General features: G+C 51.4%; 1 protein-coding gene across 1 annotated transcript; it reads left to right on the top strand.

Moving 5' to 3' along the window:
* Window positions 1–37: 37 nt before the first annotated feature.
* Aif1l (allograft inflammatory factor 1 like) lies at window positions 38–23,398 on the top strand. The gene is made up of 6 exons (XM_036185523.1): window positions 38–162; window positions 310–371; window positions 12,139–12,205; window positions 15,710–15,751; window positions 20,395–20,557; window positions 23,236–23,398. The coding sequence occupies exons 1-6, from the start codon at window positions 132–134 to the stop codon at window positions 23,321–23,323; spliced, it is 453 nt and encodes a 150-aa protein (XP_036041416.1). The 5' UTR covers window positions 38–131; the 3' UTR covers window positions 23,324–23,398.
* The last annotated feature ends 118 nt before the right edge of the window (window positions 23,399–23,516 follow it).

The raw sequence follows: 23,516 nt of genomic DNA, 5'->3' as shown, positions 1-23,516 counted from the left end.
GCGGGGCGGGGTGTGTCGGGCCGCGCGGTCCCTCCGCCCCTGGGTCCCGTCGCCACAAGCCGCCGAAACTCTGGACCAGGCGCACTTTCCTCCCGGTCGTCCCTCGCCTTGGCCGGAGTCGGGCGCACACCATGTCGGTCGCGGTCAGCAACAGGTTCCAAGGTAGGCGCCTGCTGTCCCCGCTCTGTCCCGCGCCCGGCGTCCCCGGGTTGTCACCTGTGCGCGCGGCGCGGCACGCGCGGGAACTCGGAGGGGGCGCGTGGCCCGGGAGGTCGCCTCGCTTCCCCGCCGCCTCTTTGTCTCCCGCAGGAGGGAAGGCGTTCGGCTTGCTCAAAGCTCGGCAGGAGAGGAGGCTGGCGGAGATCAACAGGGTAAGCCGCGCCACCGCGGGGGACAGCGTGCGGGTTCCTTGTGCCCCACTGTGCCACCCCATCCCCCAGACAAAATCAGCCCTTTCCTTCCCCTGGCCTTCCCCAATTGCATCTCGGGCCCCTGCCGTGTGGCCTCCGACTCCAGGTAAGTCCACTCCACCCCTTAGCTCGCTGCCTGGCGGTCTCCGGTTGCAAGTTGTAACTCTCTGACCAGGGAGGTGGGGCTGGTGAAGGAACCCGGTGCCGGCGGGCAGGGGCTTCCCGGGAGCCCGCTGGGGACCACCTAAGGGTTTTGGCGCCAGAAGGGACCCCTGGGCCAATGCTGTCTCCATGGACCACAGAACTTAACACTAGGGGTTGGCTGGCAGATGCTGGCATTTCCCTGTCGCCTCCCACCTCCAACTCCAACACACAGCTTTTCACCAGCTTTTAGAAAAGTTGCCCGAGGGACTGCCTTTTTTTTTTTTTTTTTTTTTTTTGAACCGACTGGGGAAGTTCTAGAAAGAAAGCCTTCCGCTGCTGCCAGACACACAATAGCAGCTCCGTACGTTTGCTACTGAGCGTGTAGATCCCTGGAGATAAAGAAAGGTGTCAGGGCCTCCTGGGTTGGCAAAGCGCGGAGGTGACACAGCCTGTGGCTTTACGGTTCCCAGGATCCGGGTTCAGAAATGACTAGTGTCTTCAGTAAGGTCTTCCTCACCTCCCTCAGGGTCGGTCACTTTGTGGGCTCAGTAAGTCAAGGAGCTGGCATGGTCTGGGGTCTGACTCTAGGGAGACATCCCACGAGGGTATTAGATCTCTCTCTCTCTCTCTCTCCCTCTCTCTCTCTCTCTCTCTCTCTCTCTCCCCTGTACTGGAGACTGAACTCAGGACCTTCTCCATGCTAGGCAAGCACTCTGCCATTGAGTTATTAATACATTAGGGAGGCAGAAGTAGCCCACTGATATAAAGTTAGACATTTCCCCTTATTTGTCCCTTTGGTCTCTGGATACTCAGAGGGACAAGCTCCGGGTCCCTGGTGGGGAGCTGGGTCAGCACCCTGGAGGTCATTGGAGATGTGGGGGCTGTGATCTCTTTGCAGGGTTTCCTTCCTATTCCTTTATTTCCTTACTACCTGGACATAGATAGGCATCTCTTCCCGCCCCCTACAAGCTCCAGGAGTTCCCTGGAAGGCTCTGGACCCTCTTATATTCCTCCTCCTTTGCCACCTGGTGCTTGTCTTAAAGCATGGCTTCAGGGGCCATGTACATCTGGCTGGGCTGGGTCTGGCCTGCTGGGCTTCTGGACGGTCCCTCAGCACCACCCCAGCCTTGGCTGCTTTTGCTTTCTGGACAGGAACCTGGGACCATTGCCTCATACAGCCCCATGGGCCACTTAGGCAGGTTCTGAGCTAGGGTACTCCACCCATAGCCAATAGGACCCTAAGCCAAGACAGCTGGAGATGGGCATCAGGTGACCTTAGAGGCGACTAAAGAGCTGAGACCTTGGCACTTTCTGTGCTAACCCCACCCTTGGGGTTACAGATGAAGGCTTGGGATGGGGTAGGATGGGTTGGGTGGCTCAAAAGGGGCGGGCCTGTGGCTGTCAGGGCCTGGTTTTTTGACTGTACTGGCCCTGCAGAAAGTGGGCTAGTGGGAGCTGTGATCTGACCACGTCAGGACTTCAAATACCTGGAGAGGGCAAGCGTCTGAGCCATTCCACAAGGGAGGGAGCCACTGTCACAGCTTGCGACCTAGTGTCTTTGCTGCAGGATGCCCTTTTCAGATCTCCCACAAGAGCTTGGGCTCTATGGGGCCATAGTGTTACCCAGAGGATGGGTCCCTAGAGGATTGTGCTAGGTGGCTGAACCACTCCCGCATTACAACAGGCCAAGGTGACTGCGTTATAGTCAGAGCCAGGAGGCAGCCTGCCAAGCACTGGCTCTGTGACTTTCATCAAGCAGCTGCACCTCTCTGGGCCTCCTTGGCCAGCGAGAGGTAATAGTAGTGATTTTTTCCCAGCCAGATGAGGTCTGTGAAATGCAGTTTGCTGTTGTGATGAGCATCACCGTTTGTGTGAAGTCTTCAGGTATAGGGAGTGGGCGTGGAGGTGGAGGTATGCCAGGAGCATACCAGCTGCTCCCTCTTCCCTGCAGTGGAGCAGTGGGCCCACCCCTTTTGGACCCTTGCAAGTGTCAGTGGAGAAGGATAGACTTGGGTTTTGGGTGGCTCTGCTTGAGGGTCCCAGTCTGGTTGACCCATGGCCATGGCTTCAATGAAGTGTCCTCAGAATACAATATTCTAGAGAGCTGTGTTGACAGTCAGATTGTCTTTCACTAGAGAACACCTTCTCTGCCCTACTGGAGTGAGGACTGGGGTGCTGAGCTGGCCTGCACTGAGCAGTGCCTCTTGACCTCATGTAAGCAGGAAAGCATACAGCATGACTTGGTGACTCACAACACGGGGGTTGTGTGACCAGCTGTTGTTGCCCACAAGCATGGGTACCACCAGCTGCTGTCTGGGGCAGAGTCTTCCAGCTTCCCATAGGGCCTTTCCCCATGGGCTGGCTGTTTGTGTGCAGCAAGGCCGCTCAGTCTTAGCAATTGTTGTCACAGGGAGTCGCAGGCTAGCAGTCTGGTGGGGCTAGGGGACACTGAGGGGCATGGAGTGACACATACTACAGCTTTTTAGAGATTCACTTTAGTTCTTCTTTAAAAAGTATTTTTGCTGGACGGTGGTGGCTCACACCTTTAATCCCAGCACTCAGGAGGCAGAGGCAGGCGGATCTCTGAGTTTGAGGCCAGCCTGGGCTACAGAGTGAGTTCCAGGATAGCCACAGCTACACAGAGAAACCTTGTCTTGAATAAAAACAATAACAAAAAGTATTTTTAAACTTTCATTAACTTATTAGTGTATATGTAAGTGTGTGCAGCATACATACCACAGTCTGTCTGAAGGCCAAAGGACAACTTGGAGAGGTCAGTTCTCTTCTTCTATGTGGGTCCCAGGGACTGAACTCTGGTCCTCAGGCTTAGCAGCAAGCACCTTTACCCACTGAGCCATCTCGAGATTCCCCCGTTTTGGTTTCTATTGTCCTTTTTCTGGTTCCTTGGAGTGTGCTGGCTCTGCACCAGACATGTTGACTACTCTTAACACTGTGTGGTGTGAGTACTATCATTCCCATTTTATGACTACCGGGCTCAGAGAATTTGACTTAATTGCCTGAGATTAAACAGCCACAGTTTAGCCAGAGGTGGTGGTGTTTGCCTGTCATCAAAGCAGCTGGGAGTCGTGAGCGAGCAGGAGGGTAGCCTGGGTTACAGAGGGAGACCCTGTTTCAAACAACAGAACCAGCCACAGTGGGGCTCAGACTCTAAAGATATATTTGCTTCAGCTCTGCCTCACCGACCCCTTTTGTGGACACCCAGCCCCCTTCCACACTGTGTGTGTACATGTCAGCATTACTGGATCAAGCTGGACCAGGCAAGTGCCTCCTACTCCCTCCACATAGCTGGCATTCCCCACGCCCTGATGGCATGGTAGGTGACCCCAGGCCAGCCAGGCCCAGCCTTATATGGCAATGGGAGAAATTTCCTCTGTCTTCCCATAGGAACCTAGAGAAGCCGTGGGGCTGGGCTGGCTACCCCTTGGAGTGCTTGTGCACTGGGGATGATCTGGAGGAGCTGGGGATTGTTGGTGGGGAGGCTACAGATGAGCCTGTGACTGGCCAGGATCTTTGAACACAGGAGGATGTGAGTGTGGCAATGTTCCATGCCTGGTGTTCACCATGCGTCAGCTCAGATCTGCCTCAGTGGAGTGCTCCATAACGCTCGTGTCAGGTGTGAAGAGAGAACTCTGAACATTCCTCTGGGGCAGGGATGATACCCATCTTAGAGATGAGGAAATGCAGGGCCCAGCCTGGTGAAGTCACCTGCCCTGGTCACTCAGCCAAGGAAGGGGCTCAGATGAAGTCTGTCTGACTCCAGACATCATCCATGGCCTGCTCTGGCCCCAGTCCACCAGGTGGCTGCAGCTTTGCGGTGGCCCAGGCCTCCCTTGCTTATGTAGGATAAGGATCTCTGGCTACTGTCCCCATGTCTCAGCCCTCTTGGGTCAAGTGAAGGACACTTTGCATTCCCTGTCTTGTTTAGGTCCCTACTAGTTACCTCTGTGCTCATCTGGGAAGGAAGCTGGGAGGGTGCAGGACGGGGTACAGGGAGATCTCTGTCCAGAGTGACTGTGTCTCCTGCCCGCTCTCCCAGCCACGTGGGGCCACTGAGACATGACCCAGGAGACTGTGCAGGTGTGTCTTTTCCAGTGTCCCTGGCTGTGCCGCTCTGTCCTTGCCTGTTGGCATTGAGGGCACCCCGGCTCTCTTGCTCTTCCCTTAATATATTATAAAGGAGATGGTGATAAGAGGTCACGTGGGCCTCTGGGGATTCAGTGTCCCTTGCAGGTCTGGCCAGTTGTGACCTTGCTGTGGCCATGTCACAGGCAGCTGGAGATGGAATTTCTGTGAGGTCTGCTTTATGTGTGTGTGGTTTTCTTTAGCTGCCTGACTATTGGCGAGGACACTGTGTCCGGATAAGGCCCCAGAAGGGCCTGGGGAATGTGAGCCTGCTGTCTTTGTGGGTGCTTGTTACAGGTTCCTGCTGCTCGCCAGGGGCCAGGCTGGGCATTTGCGGCCTGACCCTGGCCCTTTGAGAGCCTGTGGGCTGTGTCAGAGGCCACAGGATCCCAGCATGGTGCTGCCTGTCCTTGGCACTCGCAGGGCGTCAGCCACTAGTCTGTTGGCTGGCTTCTAGGATGGTGATATCCACTCACCTTTCCTTTTTCTTTCCTTCTTTCTTTCTTTCTTTCTTTTTTTTTTTTTTTTGTTATTTTTTGGTTTTTTTGGGACAGGGTTTCTCTGTGTAGCTTTGCGCCTTTCCTGGAACTCACTCTGTAGACCAGGCTGGCCTCGAACTCACAGAGATCTGCCTACCTCTGCCTCCCGAGTGCTGGGATTAAAAGCGTGCGCTGCCACGCCCAGCTCACCTTTTCTTTTTATAGTGGTGCTGGGAATCAAACCTAGAGCCTCCTGCATTCGAGATAATACCTATGTCCTCAGGCCTCATGTAGCTGATGTGTAGGGAGGGCCAGAAACAAGAGGCCTTGAACAGGCTAAATGTTCGGGAAAGGAGTTGAATCAGCTAGGCAGGCAACTCCAGAGGTCTGACACAGCATGGACTTGCCAGCGTTTGGTGCTTTTGAGTTTTTTGTTGTTTTGTTTCTGTTTTTTGTTTTTCTTTGTGTTTTTGTGGGGTTTTTTTTTTTTTTGTTGTTGTTGTTTTTTTGTGAGACAAGGTCTCATGTCAAGGATAAACGTGAGCTTCTGATCCTCCCATCTCACTCCACCACACCTAGCTGGTGGTAAATTCTTCCTCACGGAACTAACCCCTCTGAGCCTTTGGGATGGGGCTGGGGTGGAGGGAGAGACTTTCTTGTTTCTCTCAGGTGGTTGACCAAGACTGCTGGGAGCCAGGGTGGCTGCCAGCAGAGACAGTTCCCTGGGGCTGCGGCGAGCAGAGCTCTGTACCAGGTGGAGAGCTGTCTCCATCGTGGAAGCCAGGAGTTTGAGGACTAAGAGAAGCTTGCCATTAAGGAGCGGTAACCAGAGGGTCCAGCCGCCTGTGGAGATGGCCCTCTCTTGCTTTCTCTGCTTTCTGGGTGTGGCTGGGGGGGTTAGGTGGTGGTGACTGACACATGATAGTAAGGCCAGCTTTATATATGTCATCTTCAGCCGAATGGGGTCCCTTTAATCCTTACAGCAGACTTGTGAAGGGTCTTTCACTGTGACCTCATTTTATAAGGAGGTGACTGAGGCCCAGTGTGGAAAGTAAGTCATCCAGGGCCACAGAGCACTACTAGATGGGGGACGTGGGGTAGCACCCAGTCAACTTGACTCACCCTTCCCCTTCTTAGCTCTTGCCCTGCACCTGGAGTCCATCCATTATGACTTTAGGGGGATCAATCCCTGGGGGGCCTCAGTTTCCCCAGTTATTGACCACGGAGCACAATCCAGGTTCTCTGAGATCCAGAAGGGTCTGGGTTCTGATGCTAGATAGATGCTTCAAGCTGCCATCTTCCCAAGCCTCCCCTGGAGTCTTATAAGCCACTCTAGTGTTTCAGCTTCTTGTGTTTCCTGAAAAACTTATCTTTGGGGACAATAGGTTGGATTGGGAAAGAAGATAGGGGTAGCCTCAACCAGTGGAACAGGACTCCTGACTCCTGAGAGCTTTGGAGGACCTTCCTTGAATAACCTGTTGCCTCAGGAAAGGTGACACCCCTCCCACCCACACCCACCCCTACCCCACCCCCATTGTCTTTCTTTTCCCTGAAATTTGTGGCCTGACCACCACCTCCTTGTTTGGGGCAAGGTGGTAGCTGAGATGGCCTAGGGATAGAGACCCTGGGGGAGGTGCAAATCTTCTGTAACCCTCAACTGGTTCAGTGCTCAGCCCCCTTAGTTTCTCATCCCATCTGTCAAATGGCTAGCTACCTGGAAGGGAATGAGAGGTCTGCAGCCCCAGGCCAGGCAAGTGATTAATAATGGATGGTGGTCTCAGCAGGGGTGACAAGCTGACAGTTAAGCACAGTACACGTTAAATTCCTAACAAGCTTCAGTACTGACTGGTGTCCACTAGTGCACACCAGCTTTCAAGACAAGCCTAGGAGACAACAGGATCTTCTCACTCCTCTGATGTCCAGACTGAGGTCCAGATAAAGATGCGAATTTTCACACAGCGACTAAGTGAATTAAATTCAGGCATTCTGACCCCAGTTCATCCCTTGCTGATTATTTGGCTTTTCTTCCAAATATCAAGGCTGACTGTTATCTCTCTCCATAGCCTGGATTCAAGGTCCAGCTCAAGGGTACCGGCCTCTGGGCAGAGCTTTCCCCAGAGGCTGAGCAGGGATGTGGGGGAGGTTCAGGGAAGAACCTGGGCTGTGCTTGAGCAAGAACCAAGAGTCCAAAGCCTGGAGTTATGTTGGAAGCTGGCACCTTAGCCTTTGAATTCCCGCCCTGCCTCCTGCACACCTGTCTCCTGCTCCCAGCCAAGGACACAGCTGTCCCAACCCAGGGCTACCTACCCACACATGAATGAATGGGTCAGCTGCTTTTCCCACCCTGGTCACTCCGGTGGCCCAAGCATTTGCCACTGTTGGTTCTAAAAGAAGATGTGAATCCGTTCCCGGAGTCCACCCCATTGTCTGTCGTACACAGCGGTGGGGACAAGTGTTAGGTTTCTTCTGAGTTCTCTAAACACTTGTTGATGGAGTGAGGAGTGCTCTAGGCTGGCCACTATAGGGTGCTGGGCATCTGTAAGTTACTGTTCTCAAGGTTGGGACCAAAGATCTGGTGAGAAACAACTTGAGGAGGGAGGGCTCACAATCCTAAGGCACGCCCATCCCAGCGAAAAGGCGGGTCCCAGGGAGTGTCTGGCCACATTGCATCTGCAGTCAGGAAACAGGCACTGGTGCTCAGCTGGCTGCCTCCTTTCCCCTCTTTTATTAGTGGAGGGCTCCAGGGCCACCTGGGAGACTGCTCACCTTCAGGGTGTGGTTTTCCTTGCTCTGCTCTACCTCCCAGGAAGCACCTTCACAGACATTCCTTCTGAGAGATGTGTTTCCATGGCAATTCCAAGTCCAGTTAAAGCAGAAGACTGAGCATCTAACATCAGAGGGCACTAGCTGAAAAGCATGTCCTGGTCCGCACCTCCCCATGCCTACTTCGGAGACGGCTTCTGCTCTTCAGCTGTGGATGAGCACAAAGGCCAGGCTGCCTGGCCTGGGAGGTCGTTCCCAGCTCGGCCACTTGCGAGTGATGAGACCCTGGGGAAGTTGTTCGTCTCCGGGTCTCTGCTCACCCACTCCTTCCCAAACACCTGAGCACCTGCTCTGCAGATCCTCACAGGGTCAGCTGGACAATGGGCAGCATCTGAAGAAAGCAGCGTCAGTGGAAACCATGGCAGGGACCATTCGTTCCATGGGACAGAAGAGTCAGAGCAAGGTCAGGCGGATTACAAGTGGAGGTAGACTGATGGACAGGCTGTCTCGTTTAAAAATAGGGGCTTAGGGGAGAACCTTGATGATCAGAGTCTTGAAGTGGGGGGGGGGGGAGAATCTTGCAGACGGGTGGAGAAACTTCACTCAGGAGGGAGGCAAACCTGGAGTAAAGGTTCCGAGGTAGGAATGAGCTCAACAAAAGGAGGTAGTGTGGAAAACAGGCCTGGATGGTGGAGGTGCAGGAGATGGGAGAATGGAGGGAGATATACTACATTAATTGAGTAATATGTAAGATGGAGATATGTGCTTTAAAAAATGTTTCCTCTGCATAAAGGAGGTCTTCAAAACGCACTCCTCATCCCCACCCCACCCACCCCTGCTGCGTCTTCTGAGAGCAGTCTGAAAGTCCAGTGAGAGGGATCCACTGTTAGTCTCTTCTGCAGTGTGAGCCTTGCCCGTTCCCAGCCCTGCAGAAATTCCCAGAACTTCTGCCCCGCCACATAGTATGGGAGCAGAGCAGAGCAGGTCCTCTGGATCTTTCCTCTGAGGTGTCACATGCTGGTTCTCTGTGTGTGTGTGTGTGAGTGTGTGTGTGTGTGTATGAGTGAGTGTGTGTGTATGTGTGTGTGTTAGTGTGTGTGTGTCTTCCTTAACCATTCTCTACCTTCCTTATTTATTTATTTGCTTACTTACTTGTTTACTTATGTAAACTTTACTTGTTTGAGACAGGATCTCACCATGTAGTTCTGTCAGGCCTGGAACTCTCTATGCAGACCAGGCTGGTCTTGGACTCACAGAGGCCCACTTGCCTCTGAAGTGCTAGGATTAAAAGCATGCACTACCATGCCTGGCTTCCCCCTTATTTTGGGGGACAGGGTCTTTCACTGAACCTGGAGCTCCTCCATTTGGTCAGATGAGCCCTCTGGCGGGGGAGCCCCAGGGATCCTCCTGTGTCTACCCCCCAGCACTGAGGTTACAGGCTTGTGCTGCTTCACCTGGTTTGGCCTGGTGCTGGGGGATGAACTCAGGCCCTCAGGCTTGCGTGGCAATCACTTCACTGAGATGTCTCTTCAGCCCCTTGCTGCACCACATGAGGCTATCCAGGCTTTAGTGATGCTAACAAAACATGGAGACACAGTGAGTTAGAAGTGAACTAAGTAGATGCCGTGTTAAAGTTAGAGCTGGTTGACTTCTGTACTCATGCTCACTGTCCACGGTCCTAAGTAGGGTCTCCCTGCTTTTAATGCCCTTGTCTTACTGCCCCGAAGTCTAAAAGCTGCTGACCCAACCTGTCCCTAAATGGACAGACGAGGGATCAGGACCCTGGGAGGTAGTGGTTTGCTGGGGTCACCAACAAGAGTGAGTTGTCCCACTTTGGTAATAGGGGAGCTAGGCAAAGAGCTGTGAGAGGGAGTCCAGAGGGAAAGCCTCTCCACAGAGCCAGCTGGAAGGGGACAGCCCTGGCTTCCTAGGGAGAAGGATCTGTCTCCAGCTAGGTGGGTTCCTCCTGGTAGTCCTTAGCGCTGTGTAGGCTAGACATCTTCTGTAACCCCTCTGGTTGAGTTCCAGCCCATAAAATCAGAATGTGAAAGGCTGAGGATTTAATAAGATAACTCTGGTCACAGTCAACACTTAGCCACATGACCCCTTCTGAACCTGGGGCGATGTGCAGGTGGTTGTCCCCTTTTGTCAGAGGATACTGAGGAAGGCAGAGGAATCTGAGCTGCAGAAGGGTCAGACAGAGGTCACTTAGGTCCTTGTCATCTCTGTCTACTGGATTCACAATAGACTGGAGAGAAAGTGAGCTCTCCTTCGCAAGATGTGTGTATACAGGCTGGCGTCATTTAGTGGGAATTTAGAAAAAGATTGATTAGCACATTTTATCTGAGTGTTACTTATTAGTTATGTGTGTGCATACATGTACGTACACATGTATGCACATGTGTGTAGAGGCTGGAGGTCAACCTTGCTCTGGAGCCTTTCCTCAGGAACTGTCTACTTTGCTTGTTTGAGACCTGGGCTCAGCGATTGGGCTAGGCTGGCTGGCCAGCAAGCCCCAGAGCTCCTCCTGCCTCTGCTTCAGAAGTGCTGGGAGTTAGTTACAAGGGTATGCTGTCTGGCTTGGCTTTGGACTTGGTACTGGCTGTATAACTTGGTCTTCATATTTGTGTGGCAAGCACTTTTACCCGATGGAGCCATTTCCATAGCCTCCCCAACTGTGTGGACTCTAGTTCTAGGATGGGAAACTTTATCCACCCTATTCACCGCTCCCAGATGCCAAAGTGCAGCACAGGATAAATGCATTCAGCCTGTGGTCCCTCAGGAAACGCCCAGTGAATGATGAGTGGAAAAATGGAGGTGTGGTCTACAGGAAACAGTGCTTAGCAGAGTCTGAACGGTTGGATGGGACTGTGTCTGTCTTGTCCAGACACCTAGCTCATTACAAGCTGAGCAGAGGTGTACTAAGATACCTTGATACTGCCCCTGTCCAGTCAGGTACCAGCGCTCATAGACAGCATAGTTTTTTATGTTTCCCCCCCGGAGCTGAGGACCGAACCCAGGGCCTTGCGCTTGCTAGGCAAGTGCTCTACCACTGAGCTAAATCCCCAACCCCTATTTTTTTAAAAATATTTTTTAATGTATATAAATGTCTGGCCACATGCATGTCTGTGTACCATGTGCATGCAGTGGCCTTGGAGGTCAGAGATTGACGAGAACTGGAGTACAGGTGGTTGTGAGCTGCTGCCATGTGGGTAACTGGGAACTGAACCCTAGGTGCTCTGCAAGGGTAGCCAGTGCTCTCAGATGCTGAACCATCTCTCCAGCCCTTTGTGGTTGCTATTTTAAGTCAGACTCTTGATATGTAGCCCAGGTTGGCCTTGAACTTGCCATCCTCTTGCCTCAGCCTCCCAAGGGCTGGGATAGCTTTTTGTTTTAAGCCGAGAGACCAGATGTGAAGACCACCCTCACTCTGCATCTCTCAATGCTGTGGTTTAAAGGGGCTTAAATATGGTGGAGCTCGGCAGGGTTCCTTACTGAGTGAGCATCACTTTCCTCAGACGTAAAACGGGCCTGGTAATGGCAGCTACCTCCTGAGGCTTCCTGGGGGTCTGAAGAGAGCCAGTGTGCCTGAGTGCCACCAAAGGCTGCTGTTACTCTTGGTTCCTCCCTGTAGCTGCCCACAGTATCCATCCGGTTCTTTTGTAGCTTCTAAAGGGAAGCACACCAGGGATTAAACCTCATTTTACAGGGGAGGGTGGAGGTGTGAGTTAAGTGATCTCGTAAGGGTAACGTTCAGTCATTTTCTGGCCAGAGAGAGGTACCTCAGGCCATACGTTGCTCTCATGTCATCCCTGCAGCCTCAAGGAGTAGTCAGCCCTGATGCTCACTTGGTGGGGAAGGTAATGTCCAGTGAACACAGAGAGGTCGTTTGCTGAGGACCACACACCTAAGAAGTGAATGACAGACTTGGAGCTGTCTCTGGAATGCACAGCTTCCCAGATCCTGGGAGCTTGGTGTCCTGGGGACAGTACAAGGCACATCCCTGAAGGTTTTCGGTCCCCTAAAGTAGATGGCTCTGGTAAGCCCTGTCCCCAAGCTCAGAGAACACCTCCTGCCACCAAGGTGACTGTGGATCTGCCTTGAGGATTCACAGGAAGCTAGGATGAATGCTCCATGGGTTGCTTATAGGTGACCTTTGCCCCCAACCCTGGCTCAGTACTGTGGTCTCACCTCTGTAGGAGTTCCTCTGTGACCAGAAGTACAGCGATGAAGAGAACCTGCCGGAAAAGCTTGCAGCCTTCAAAGGTGAGCCAGGGCTGCCTGCCCAACTGCCCCCAGAAGAGCTGGCTACTCCCTCAGCCTGTGGCATACACACAGCCCACAGCTCTCATTTAGCTAGAATGCCCAGCTTCCCGTCAGGCTTTGAGACAGGGGTCCCCCCAAGAGGCAGGAGCAGGCCCTTTCTCCTTCCTCCACCACTGGACCTCTGGCTGCAGGCCTGATCTGGCCCTGCCCTCTGTCCCATGGTTGCCCAGTGTGGCTCAGGTTGGCTCCTATCCTCTCCATCCAAGCCTTGTGCACTCCCAGGGCCCCAGCACACAATCTGCCCTTTGTGAGCAGTCTCTGCATCTCCCCTCCCTGGTGGAGCCTCTCAGGAGCCCCTGTGGAGAATAGACATTTGTGTCGCTACAGTGGGGCAGGGGGGCAGAGTTTCTGCCCATTGAATCCCAACAGCATGGGATGAAAAGAAAACAGGGCTCAGGAGCCTGTGCGGGGAGAGGGGCAGTATAAAGGTTCCTCTGTTCGGGGCCTTGGTCCTTGGTCCTCCGCCAGTGGCTCGAAAGGAGAGGAGCCTGGGCACACAAGGAGTGGGCAGACCCACCTTTCCTGTCTCTGGGGTGCACTTGGGGGATGGGAACCGAGAGCTCTACAGAGGATATCCAGGATGTTTGCAGTTTGGGCATCCTTCCCATTCCAAGGCCAAGTACCTGCCAGTGTGCTTGCCTGCCTCATCTGGCTCACAGCATGTTGGCCAGGACTTAGATGGCAGTGATATTAATAATGGTCGGCAGGTGCTGAGTGTCAGCCCATGTAAATAAAGCCTTGTTCAACAACAGCCAGCATGCTCTGCTGACCCCTCGTCCCCATCCATTAGGAGGCAGATGGTGAAATTGTTCATTCACTGGCCAACACACTCAGGCTTGGGGAGGTAGGATTATTGGCAGAAGGAACACATAGCTCACTTAGGGCAGAGTTGAGCCTTAAGCCCTGTCAGTCTGTCTCTAGAGCCCCAGGCCTCAACCTAGGTATATGATGTCATGGAGTGGGAAGCCTGTAGGAGAGGTGTGCAAAGGGCACAGGGGCCCACTCCTGATAGTGGGGTTCTAGGAAGGAAAACAGGATCTTGGGCTCTGAAGTCACATCTTCATTGGGGGGTAAGGTTGGGTCTGTTGAGCAGGGAGTCCTAGGGAAGCATACTTTAGTTGGAGAGACGCAAAGATTCTCAAGCCATTCACTCTAATGTATCTAGATGGATGCTCACTGTATCCGACGGGTGCTCACTGTATCTAGATGGGTGCTCACTGTATCTAGATGGGTGCTCACTGTATCTGGATGGGTGCTCACTGTATCTAGATGGGTGCTCACTGTATCCGATGGGTGCTCACTGTATCTAGATGGGTGCTCACTGTATCCGATGGGTGCTCACTGTATCTAGATGGGTGCTCACTGTATCTAGATGGGTGCTCACTGTATCCGACGGGTGCTCACTGAATCTAGATGGGTGCTCACTGAATCTAGATGGGTGCTCACTGTATCTAGATGGGTGCTCACTGTATCTAGATGGGTGCTCACTGTATCTAGATGGGTGCTCACTGTATCCAGTGGGTGCTCACTGTATCTAGATGGGTGCTCATTGTATCTAGATGGATGCCCACTGTATCTAGATGGGTGCTCACTGTATCCAGTGGGTGCTCACTGTATCCAGTGGGTGCTCACTGGGCACCAGACCCCATGGATGTGCCAGCGGAAGTTGAAGCTGTGAGGAGGGGCCTGAACATACCTGGGAGGACACTCCAGACTGAGGTGCCAGCCAGGGGGGTGGAGGGGAACAGTGTGCTTTTCATCCTGGCTGTCCTGTGGTGCAGAATAGACCACACTCTGCTGAGGTAGGGGTGTCATGTCCAAAGCTACACAAGAGCTTGCTGGCATACAGCCCTGGTCAGAAGACATCAAGCCTGGGGCAGCTCCCATTACCTCTTGCTGGTCTCCTTTGGCTTGGGAGTTGCTATCTCAAGGTCAGCAGGCTTTGGGGAAGGTCCCACATGTGCATCTCAGTTTCAGAGCCAGGCTTTCCATACTAGCTGCCCATCAGCACCTCCTAGGATACTTGGAGGCACCTCAAGGCCTGCCCCACCTACACCCTACACCTCTAAGTCTCCAAGAACATAGTTTGTTTCACTTTGCAGCCTACTCTAAGGAAGCTACCTTCTTCCTACCAGGGTCATTGTGACCCATTGCTGTTTCCCATGGGGTACCTGTAAGACAGTGGTGCAAGCTGGAATATTGTGGATACTGATCTTTAAGAAATAATTCAGGGCTGGAGAGATGGCTCAGAGGTTAAGAGCACTGGCTGCTCTTCCAGAGGTCCTGAGTTCAATTCCCAGCAACCACATGGTGGCTCACAACCATCTGTATTGAGATCTGGTGCCCTCTTCTGGCCTGCAGTCATACATGCTGTATACATAGCAAATAAATAAATCTTTTTTTAAAAAAAGAAAGAATTCAGTCTGGTAATGGCAAGATGGCTCAGCAGACAAAAGCACTGGCCACAAAAACTCCCGATGACCTGTGTTCAATCCCTGGACCCATGGAAGGATGGAAGGAGAACTGACGTCTCACAGTGGTCTCTGGTCTCCACACACATCCCAGACGCACACATCATACACATGCGAACGCACACGCACATGCGCACGCGCACAGGCACACACAATTTAATCAAGAGTTGTAGACAGTTTAAGCAGAAGTTGATTTATCAAGGTGAAACAAAGCAAACATTCCAAAGTGAGATTGGAGTGAGCTTTTGCTTTGTAGAATACAAGGAAATTTTTTTTTTTTATGGATATTCATGATGTGGGTAGCATATTATTGGCGGAAGGTGATCCAAATCATAATAGATCAGATCTCCATTTTAGGATTATTTCTTCCCATGAGTCTCTTGAAAATCATACAAGGGAGGCTGGTATCAACACCACGAGCAGTAACATTATATATTATATCTATGGATAACATTTTTTTTTTGAGCTGAGGATTGAACCCAGGGCCTTGCGCTTGTTAGGCAAGTGCTCTACCACTGAGCTAAATCCCCAACTCTTAGATTACATTTTTAAGTAATATAAAATAACATCATGACATTTAATCTTTTGAGGATGCGGACCCTATGTTAGTGTGTGTGTGTGTGTGTGTGTGTGTGTGTGTGTGTGTGTGTGTGTGTGTTTGTATACACCCTTGTACAGTGGGAACAACCAAACTGGAGACTCTAGCATATTCAACCACAAAGGAACACTGTGACCATCAGGAGACACAGCTGCCAACATGCACTGTAGTTTCCCCATAGCTGATTCTTGCCTGTCTGGTATCAGGAAAATTTTTTGGCTCTTCCAGAGACAACAGCTATGACAGGACTACTGGGCTGGGGAGGGTGTCAAGGGCTCCCCAAGTTTTTAGTCGGCCCATTCCAAGGAATCATTGGGCTCTGCAGGGAGAGCTGTGGCTTCCAAGCTAACAACAGCTTTTGTTTGTGATTTCCAGAGAAATACATGGAGTTTGATCTGAACAATGAAGGCGAGATTGGTGAGTGAGACCTTGGTGGCAGAGGGTGGGTAGAAGGCTTGAGAGCCCAGAGCCTTGCTGGTCTGCTGAGAGGCACTGAGTGAGGCTAAAGAACATCCTGATATGTCCCTAATGGGACCAATGGCCTGGCCACTCTGTCACCAGCAGCAGGGGACACAGGGCAATAAGTGTTGAATTCTTTTCAGAGACTTCCATTGAGGTGGCTCTGAGATTAATATAGCAAAAAAGAATTTCAGACTGAGTTGTTATCACTTATTTATGTGTATGTTTGTGTGTGGGGGGGCAACTTATAGGAATCTGTTCTCTTCTACCATGTAGGTTCTGGGGTCTGGGGATTAAATGAGTTGTCAGGTTGTCAGGCTTGGTGGCAGGCACTTTGATCTGCTCACCCATCATGCCAGCCATGGCCCTCTTCCTTCCTTTTTTTTTTTTTTTTCTTTCTTTCTTTATTTTCCTGTATTTTGAGACAAGGTTTTGCTATGTAGTCATGGCTGACCTGTAATCACAGAGATCCATCTGCCAATAGAAGGGTTTCCCACCATACCGAACATCACCCCCTTTTCTTAATGTTCATGTTTGAATCCACGTTAAAACCTTTTAGTCAACTCCAAATTCACTTCATTAAAAAATGAAATGGGGGGCTGGATGGGGTGACTTAGTGATTAAGGGCACTGGCTGCCCTTGCAGACAACCAGGGTTCATTTTCTAATAGTCACACAATAGCTCACAACTCCTAATAACTCTAGTTCCAAAGTATCTGTCACCTTCTTCTGGCCGCTGAGTGCACAGCACACACAATGCACATAAAAACCACTCATACACATAAAAATAAATATATCTTAAAAAAAATGAAAATAAAAAGGAGGGGCTGGAAGGATGGCTCAGCAGTTCAGAGTGTGTACTAACTGCTCTTGCAGAGGACCTGAGTTTGGTTCCCAGCCCCCATATGAAATGGCTTACAGGAGCTGGGGATTTAGCTCAGTGGTAGAGCGCTTGCTTAGCAAGCGCAAGACCCTGGGTTCGGTCCTCAGCTCTGGCAAAAAAAATAAATAAATAAATAAATAATGGCTTACAAGTAACTGTCACTCTAGCTTCAGGGGACCTGGCACCTTCTGGTGACCTCTGTGAGCACTGTGCTCGTGTGCACAAGCACACACATAGACACATAATTTTAAAAAGTACAGTAATAATTAAAAAAGAGGAAGGACGGTAGTGGAAGTAGTGTAATCTTCTCCAGAGAGAATTACACAAAGCAAATCGAAGCTACCAAGAAAGGAAAAACTTAACAATAACTATCTATGTGATTTCGGTGACTTTTGAGATTACTTCATTGAAAGGGTACAATCAATATCTAAGTTTAAAAGATAAGTAAAAATGTCTTTGCATACTTCTTATCTGAAGAATTTGTCTTTTTATAAGTGAGATTTTACAGTGTTTTATGAGGCACTATACAGACTTAACAGACTGGAAAGATTAAGTTGTAGGTCACAAAGGTCAATGGAATTCTTAACATACACAGGTCACTAAGAGGTCAAGACATGTTCCGACTGTAAACAGGGACCATGGTCTTGTCTGGAAGATTTTTCTCAGAACAGACAACAGGGTGTGCTGGGAAAGTTAACCTCAGGGGTCACACACATTCTGACTGTGCGCACAGCTGGCCGGCTGTTCTGTAGGTCTTGTTAGAAATCTCTCAGGGACCAGAATACTGCCTCTATGCAGGACATTCACAGCAGGATTTTGTTTTGTGTTTGTTTTTTCTCTCATTCAGGTTGAAATTCTTGACTCTGCCAGTATGCAACTTAAGGCATATCCTCAGGGCCAAGGGGATCCTCTCCCTCCTCAAACCCCTTCACCTGTCTTTCTACCCAGCCTCAAGCCTAGCCCACTCTGGTCCCTTCTACTCTTTGTTTGTTTTTGTTTTTTAAAGATTTATTTATTTATCATGTATATAGTGTTCTGTCTGCACGTATCCCTGAAGGCCAGAAGAGGGCGCCAGATCTCATTACAGATGGTTGTGAGCCACCATGTGGGTGCTGGGAATTGAACTCAGGACCTCTGGAAGAACAACCAGTGCTCTTAACCGCTGAGCCATCTCTCCAGCCCCCCTTCTACTTTTGGCCCAGCTTCACTGCCTGGGAATTGTCACGGTGTGCCTCCATGCTGGGTTCCTGGGCCTCCTACTCCAGAGCCTAGAGCTCGGTCCCACCCAGGCCTGCAGAGGCTGCTTGACTCCTGGACCAGGGGATAGCTGCTTCCTTCTCCTCCCCAGGTTGTCTGTGCTCACTGCTCTCTCTTGTCCTGCGGTTGGCAGGGAGCGTGGACACTGCCTCTCACCTCCAGCAGAAACCACTGCTTCCTGCCATCAAGGTGCTGGGGCCGCAAAGGCAGGGAGTCCCAGGGTGCTTGCATCCTGGCGGGAAACTGTAGCTTGCTCTTCACCAGCAGGGCTGGGCTGTGCCCCAAGCTGCTCAATCATCCCCAGTTTGTGGATGGGAACACCAGGACTCAGGAGTGAAAGGATTTGGTGGGTCCCCAGTGTTGAGGGGTGGACTCAGTTCCTGCGTTGCTTCCGAGCAGGTTCTCTGTTGCTCTGTCGCTACCCAGCCTATTCCATTGCATGAAGAACTACCATTTAGAATTTTAGGCTTCAGATGATTTCATATTTTTGTGTTGAGACAGGTCTCATGGTAGGCCATGCTGGTCTGTAACTCAGTATGTAGCTGAGGATGACTGAGTGCCCGATCATCTAGTCTCCTGGTATGGGGATTACAGGCATGCATCACCAAGCTCACTTTAAACAGGACAGAGGGTGGAACCCAGGGCTGCGTGAGTGCTAGGTGCCCTACTAACTGAGCTTTATCTTCAGTGGGTTTTTGTTTTTGTTTTTCTGACTAAGGGTGACTAGAATTCACTATATAGCTCAGGCTGGTCTCAAGCAATCCTCCTTCCTCAGCCTTCCCAGTGCTAGGTTTAGAGGCATGCACTCCCACATTTGGATTACTGTTTCTGAGCTTAAAAAAATTGAAATTACATTTGTCATCTATTTGTTTACGTGGAGTGGCTGGCCCACTATGGCATGTGTTTGACAGTCAGAAGACAACCTGCAGGAGTCAAGTCCCTTCTGCCGTGTGGGTTCCAGGGATCAAACTGTCTCAGGCTCGGCAGCAGGCTCCTGTCTCAGGCTCGGCAGCAGGCTCCCTATCCATCTTGCTGAGCTGTCTCGCCAATCTACCACTTTCTATTTTAACTGTTGTTGATCAACTCACAGTGACCATCTCTAGATGGATCTGGTCCCCCCACTGGTTATCTGTAGGGTAAATCTCACCAGTGAGAGGGGCACAGTGGGTCAGGGCATTCAGCAGCCCCATGCCACATGTCTCCAGGAGAAGTCTTGCCAGTTTGAAGTTTGGTGGCTAGTGTGTGTGCCGTGAGCTCTTTCCCACAGAAGACCTGAGAGCCTAGCAGCTTCAGGTCTTACACAAGTGCTGCCCACCTTACCCCGCCCGGCTGACAGTCCTGAGATCTGCCCCTGCCCACCCTCATTAGCTGATCCATTGTTCGCTGTGAACAATTCCCAGGAAATGGCCTCAGATGCTGGTGGGAGCGGAGAGCAGGCGGAGGCCCCTGGGGTGGAGTGACTTTTCGGTGCCTCCTTTGTTTCTCTGTTTTCTCCTTGTGTTGCTTTTCCTGCACTGAGGGGTATTTTTGGCTCCCTGTCCTTCTAGCCTCGGGAAAGTCCTACAGCAGCAGAATGGGAGTGGCAGGTGGCTGTCTGTGGCAGTGGTCTCTGCCGTGCTGTGCCAGAGGACATTTGACTTTGAGTGCCCAGGGACAGGCTAACTTCCAGGCACCCTGGCTCACCCTAATGCAGAGGACCTGCTGGGAGAGCATCGCATATATCATGTCTGCATACGCCTAGTTAACCATTTCTTCCTTTTTCTTTCTCCTCCAAACTGATTGTATGTGCCCACACACTCATACAGGTGCATCTGTGTGTGGCTGTGTGTAGAAGATAGAGGTTGGCATCAGGGTCTTCTAAATTGCTTTCCTCTTTATTTAATTTTTTGGACCTGGGCTTATTGATTTGGCTAGGCTGGATGGCCAGTGAGTCTCTGGGATCCTCTTGTCTCTGTCTCCCCATCCCTGGGATCACAGGCTTGTACCAGTGTGCTTGAGTATTTATTCTGGGGCTTTGAACTCAGTTCTTCATGCTTGCACAACTTACTGACTGAGCCGTCTCCCTAGGCCTTCCTCATTATGTAGCCCAGGTTGGCCTAAAACCTGCAGTGATCCTTCTGCCTCAGCCTTCCAGCTGCTAGGGTTGAAGACATGTGTCACCCCTCATCCCAGAGAGGTGAAGCAGTCTTCCCCAGACCCCCAAGCCAAGAGGATTGAAGCTTGATCCCAGCCCAAGTCTGACTCTAGAAGCCCAGGTCCCCACCTGCTTGCTGGCTTTTACTACTTCTGAAGAGAGCAAGGAAGGCTCACCCCTGTGTCTGCAGCAGAAGCATCACTGGCTGTAGCCTGCAGAAAGAGGCAGTCACTGTTAGCTGTGTGGTACAGGAATGGGGCATCTCTGGCTCCCTACAGGGCCTCAGTGTCCTGTCTCCACTCAACAGATCTGCTTTTCCTCCTGGCAGATCTGATGTCTTTAAAGAGGATGATGGAGAAGCTGGGGGTCCCCAAGACCCACCTGGAGATGAAGAAGATGATCTCGGAGGTGACAGGGGGTGTCAGTGACACCATCTCCTATAGAGACTTTGTGAATATGATGCTGGGCAAGCGGTCTGCTGTCCTCAAACTGTGAGTACCTTCTCACCTCATAGGGTCTCAGAGGTGAGGACATCTTGTGGGGAGAGGTCCCAGGCTCAGGACACTTGGGCCATCCCCTAGTGGGCGGACAATTCATGTGCCTTCTTGCAGAGTGAGGAGCTGGAGTTTGCCTTACCTGGAGAGATTAGCCTCCATCGGGGTGCATGGCAAACCCCAAGATTGGAGGCCTCATGAATGACAAAAATAATAGCGGCATTGTCTATCTTTTTGTTTTGGTTGTCTGAGACAGAGTCTCTCTGTGTAGCTCTGGCTGTCCTGGAACTTACTCTGTAGACCAGGCTGGCCTCGAACTCACAGAGATCTGCCTGCATCTGCCTCCTGAGTGCTGGGATTAAAGACATGCACCACCGCTGCCCGGCTTTTTGTTTTGTTTTGTTTAAGTTTTTTGAGACAAGATTTTCAGAGTCTTAACTGTGTACCCCATGTAACTCTGGTTGGCCTGCTACTCACGGTGCAGCCAGGCTCTCTTCAAAAGCTGTGTCAATCCTCCTGCCTCAGCCTCCCAAGTGCTGAGATTATAGGCATGTACCATACGAGACCTGACTATGGTTGCTCCCTCCCTCCTTCCCCCTCCCTCCCTCCCCGTCCCCCCCCCCCTTCCTTTTGTTTAAGAAGCTTGGAATCGAAACCAGGACCTCGTACATGGTAGGAAAATGCTCTAACCGCTTTGCTCCATCCCTCCCCTCCTGTCAACATGTTCTGAACCTGCTCCCTCATCTGTAAAGTGCGTTCCTACCCCTCAGGTTGTGGTGAGTTGACAGTCTGTAATCCGCTCTAGATGGGCATGGTAGGGTGGGCACATCTGTGTTTTAGGCACTAAGGCAGTAGATGCAGGAAGGACAGGAGTTTCAAGGCTATCCTCAGCTACATAGCAAATTTAAGGCCAGCCTGGGCTACCTGAGGCCTGTCTCCAACTTCTTTCACCCCCCCCCCCTGAGAAGGGTCAGCTCTAGCTTGATCTAGACACCGCTACTTGTTCCCTAATGACCCTGAGAAGGTTATCTTTGACCTTGAACTTTGGTTTCTTTCTTCCTTGTGTGTGTATGCCTGTGTACCCATGTGTGCGTGCGTGCGTGCGTGTGTGTGTGTGTGTGTGTGTGTGTGTGTCCCTGTGTGTGTGTCCCTGTGTGTGTGTGTGTGTCCCTATGTGTGTGTGTGTGTCCCCCTGTGAATGTTTGTGTGTCTGTGTCCCTGTGTCTGTGTGTCAGTGTCCATGTTTGTGTGTCTGTGTCCCTGTGTCTGTGTGTCAGTGTCCATGTTTGTGTGTCTGTGTCCCTGGGTCTGTGTGTGTGCATGTCCACGTTTGTGTGTGTGTCTGCGTGTGTGTGTCCGTGTGTGTTTTATTGTATAGCTCAGGCAGCCTCTCAGGAGCCAGGATTGCAAGTGTGCACCACCATTCCTGGCTGATTCTCTGTCTTCTGTGGAAAGTGGAGAATCCAGCACAGGAAGCATCGTCCTGAGGGTTAGTGAGATGCTGTGGTGATTTCCACCTACTGCCCAGCTGAGGGCAAATATCCATGTGGTGCATCTTTAGAACTATACTTGTCTTGCTTAATGAAGGAACATGTTCAGCTAGGGAGACAGCTCAGTTAGGAAATGGCATGGCCTATGTTTCGTTCCCAGAACCCACATTGAAAGCTAGTATGGCGGCACATTCTTGTATCCCAGTGCTTAGAAGGCAGAAACAGGTGGAACCCTGGGGTTCACTAGCCAGGCAGCCTATTTGGCAAGTCCCAGACCACCAAGAGACCCTGTATCAAAGAAAAGAAAAAAAGAGGAGGCACCCGAGGAGTGATTTCTGAGATTACTTTCTGGCTTTTACACACTTGCACACACTCATTCAAGGTGCTCATTGAGGCCCGACAAGGTCAAGGGACTGGCTCCTGAGCCCATGTTCCAGTTGGCCAGAGCTTGTGGCATGCCCATTTTTGTATAAACATGCAGAGGTTAACTGTTTGAGTCACTCAGCTTGAAGCAGTAGGCCAGCACTAAAATGCAGTCTCCCCAAAAGGTTATGTTTTTGAGCCTACATTGTCTCCTCCCCAGAGTGGACTGGATTTGTAGCCCAGTGGGGAAGGATTTTGTTTGGTTTTGTTGAGGCAGGGTAGGCCTTCCTTCCTTCCTTCCTTCCTTCCTTCCTTCCTTCTTTCCTTTTTTTGGGACAGGGTCTCTCTTAATAGTAGCTCTAGCTGTCCTGGAATGTGTTATGGCCTGGAACTCCCAGAGTGTGCTGGGATTAAAGGCGTGCACCCCCATGGCTGACCAGCCAATGGGGAGTTGTTATTTTTTAAGATCTGATGGAATTCTTGAGCAGAGCTCTGGCCCATCCCACTCTTGTTCAGACAGCTTGGATAGGGGAAAGCACAGGCCTAGAAGCCAGAGGCCTAGAGGGTTGTCCCTTTTTCCACCTTGGACTGCCTGAGCAGCTGGGGAGTCCCACTGCCACTTTGTACCCCAGTTTTTTCCTCTATGAAGTAGGACCAGCAGCAGCATCTTCTACACAGCTACCAGTGTGATCTTTTCATGAGGCCTTCCCAGAATGCCTTGGGGGCATTCTGTTGGGGACCCTGCAGAACAAGGCTGGGGAGATCTCTGTATGAGGGAGGAATCCTAACCCTTTTGTTCTGTTTCCTTTATCTCTAAACCAGGGTCATGATGTTTGAAGGAAAAGCCAATGAGAGCAGCCCAAAGCCAGCCGGCCCCCCTCCAGAGAGAGACATTGCCAGCCTGCCCTGAGGACCCACCTGGACCTTCTGGCCACCTCCCCCCACACCCCCCACACCCTGCTTTCTCATTGTGAGCTGTCTTCTGTATTTGTCCTGTGGACTCACTTCTTTTTCCTTTTTATTTCTTTATGGAAGCACATGTTACCTGCCTTAATGAGACTGGGGAATCCTGAGCCTCAGCCCCTTCTTCTCTGCTTCCTGCC

This window comes from Onychomys torridus, chromosome 4 (genome assembly GCF_903995425.1).
Source record: "Onychomys torridus chromosome 4, mOncTor1.1, whole genome shotgun sequence".
NCBI classification, from domain to species: Eukaryota; Metazoa; Chordata; class Mammalia; order Rodentia; family Cricetidae; genus Onychomys; species Onychomys torridus.
The sequence above is the reverse complement of the archived record's forward strand: the minus strand, read 5'-3'. Positions and strand labels throughout refer to the sequence as shown.

Coding starts and splice junctions, on each gene's coding strand:
- Aif1l (XM_036185523.1), top strand. CDS start 132: ATGTCGGTCGCGGTCAGCAACAGGTTCCAAG. Junction 15,752..20,394: donor GAACAATGAAGGCGAGATTG/GTGAGTGAGACC, acceptor TCCTCCTGGCAG/ATCTGATGTCTTTAAAGAGG. Junction 20,558..23,235: donor CGGTCTGCTGTCCTCAAACT/GTGAGTACCTTC, acceptor TCTCTAAACCAG/GGTCATGATGTTTGAAGGAA.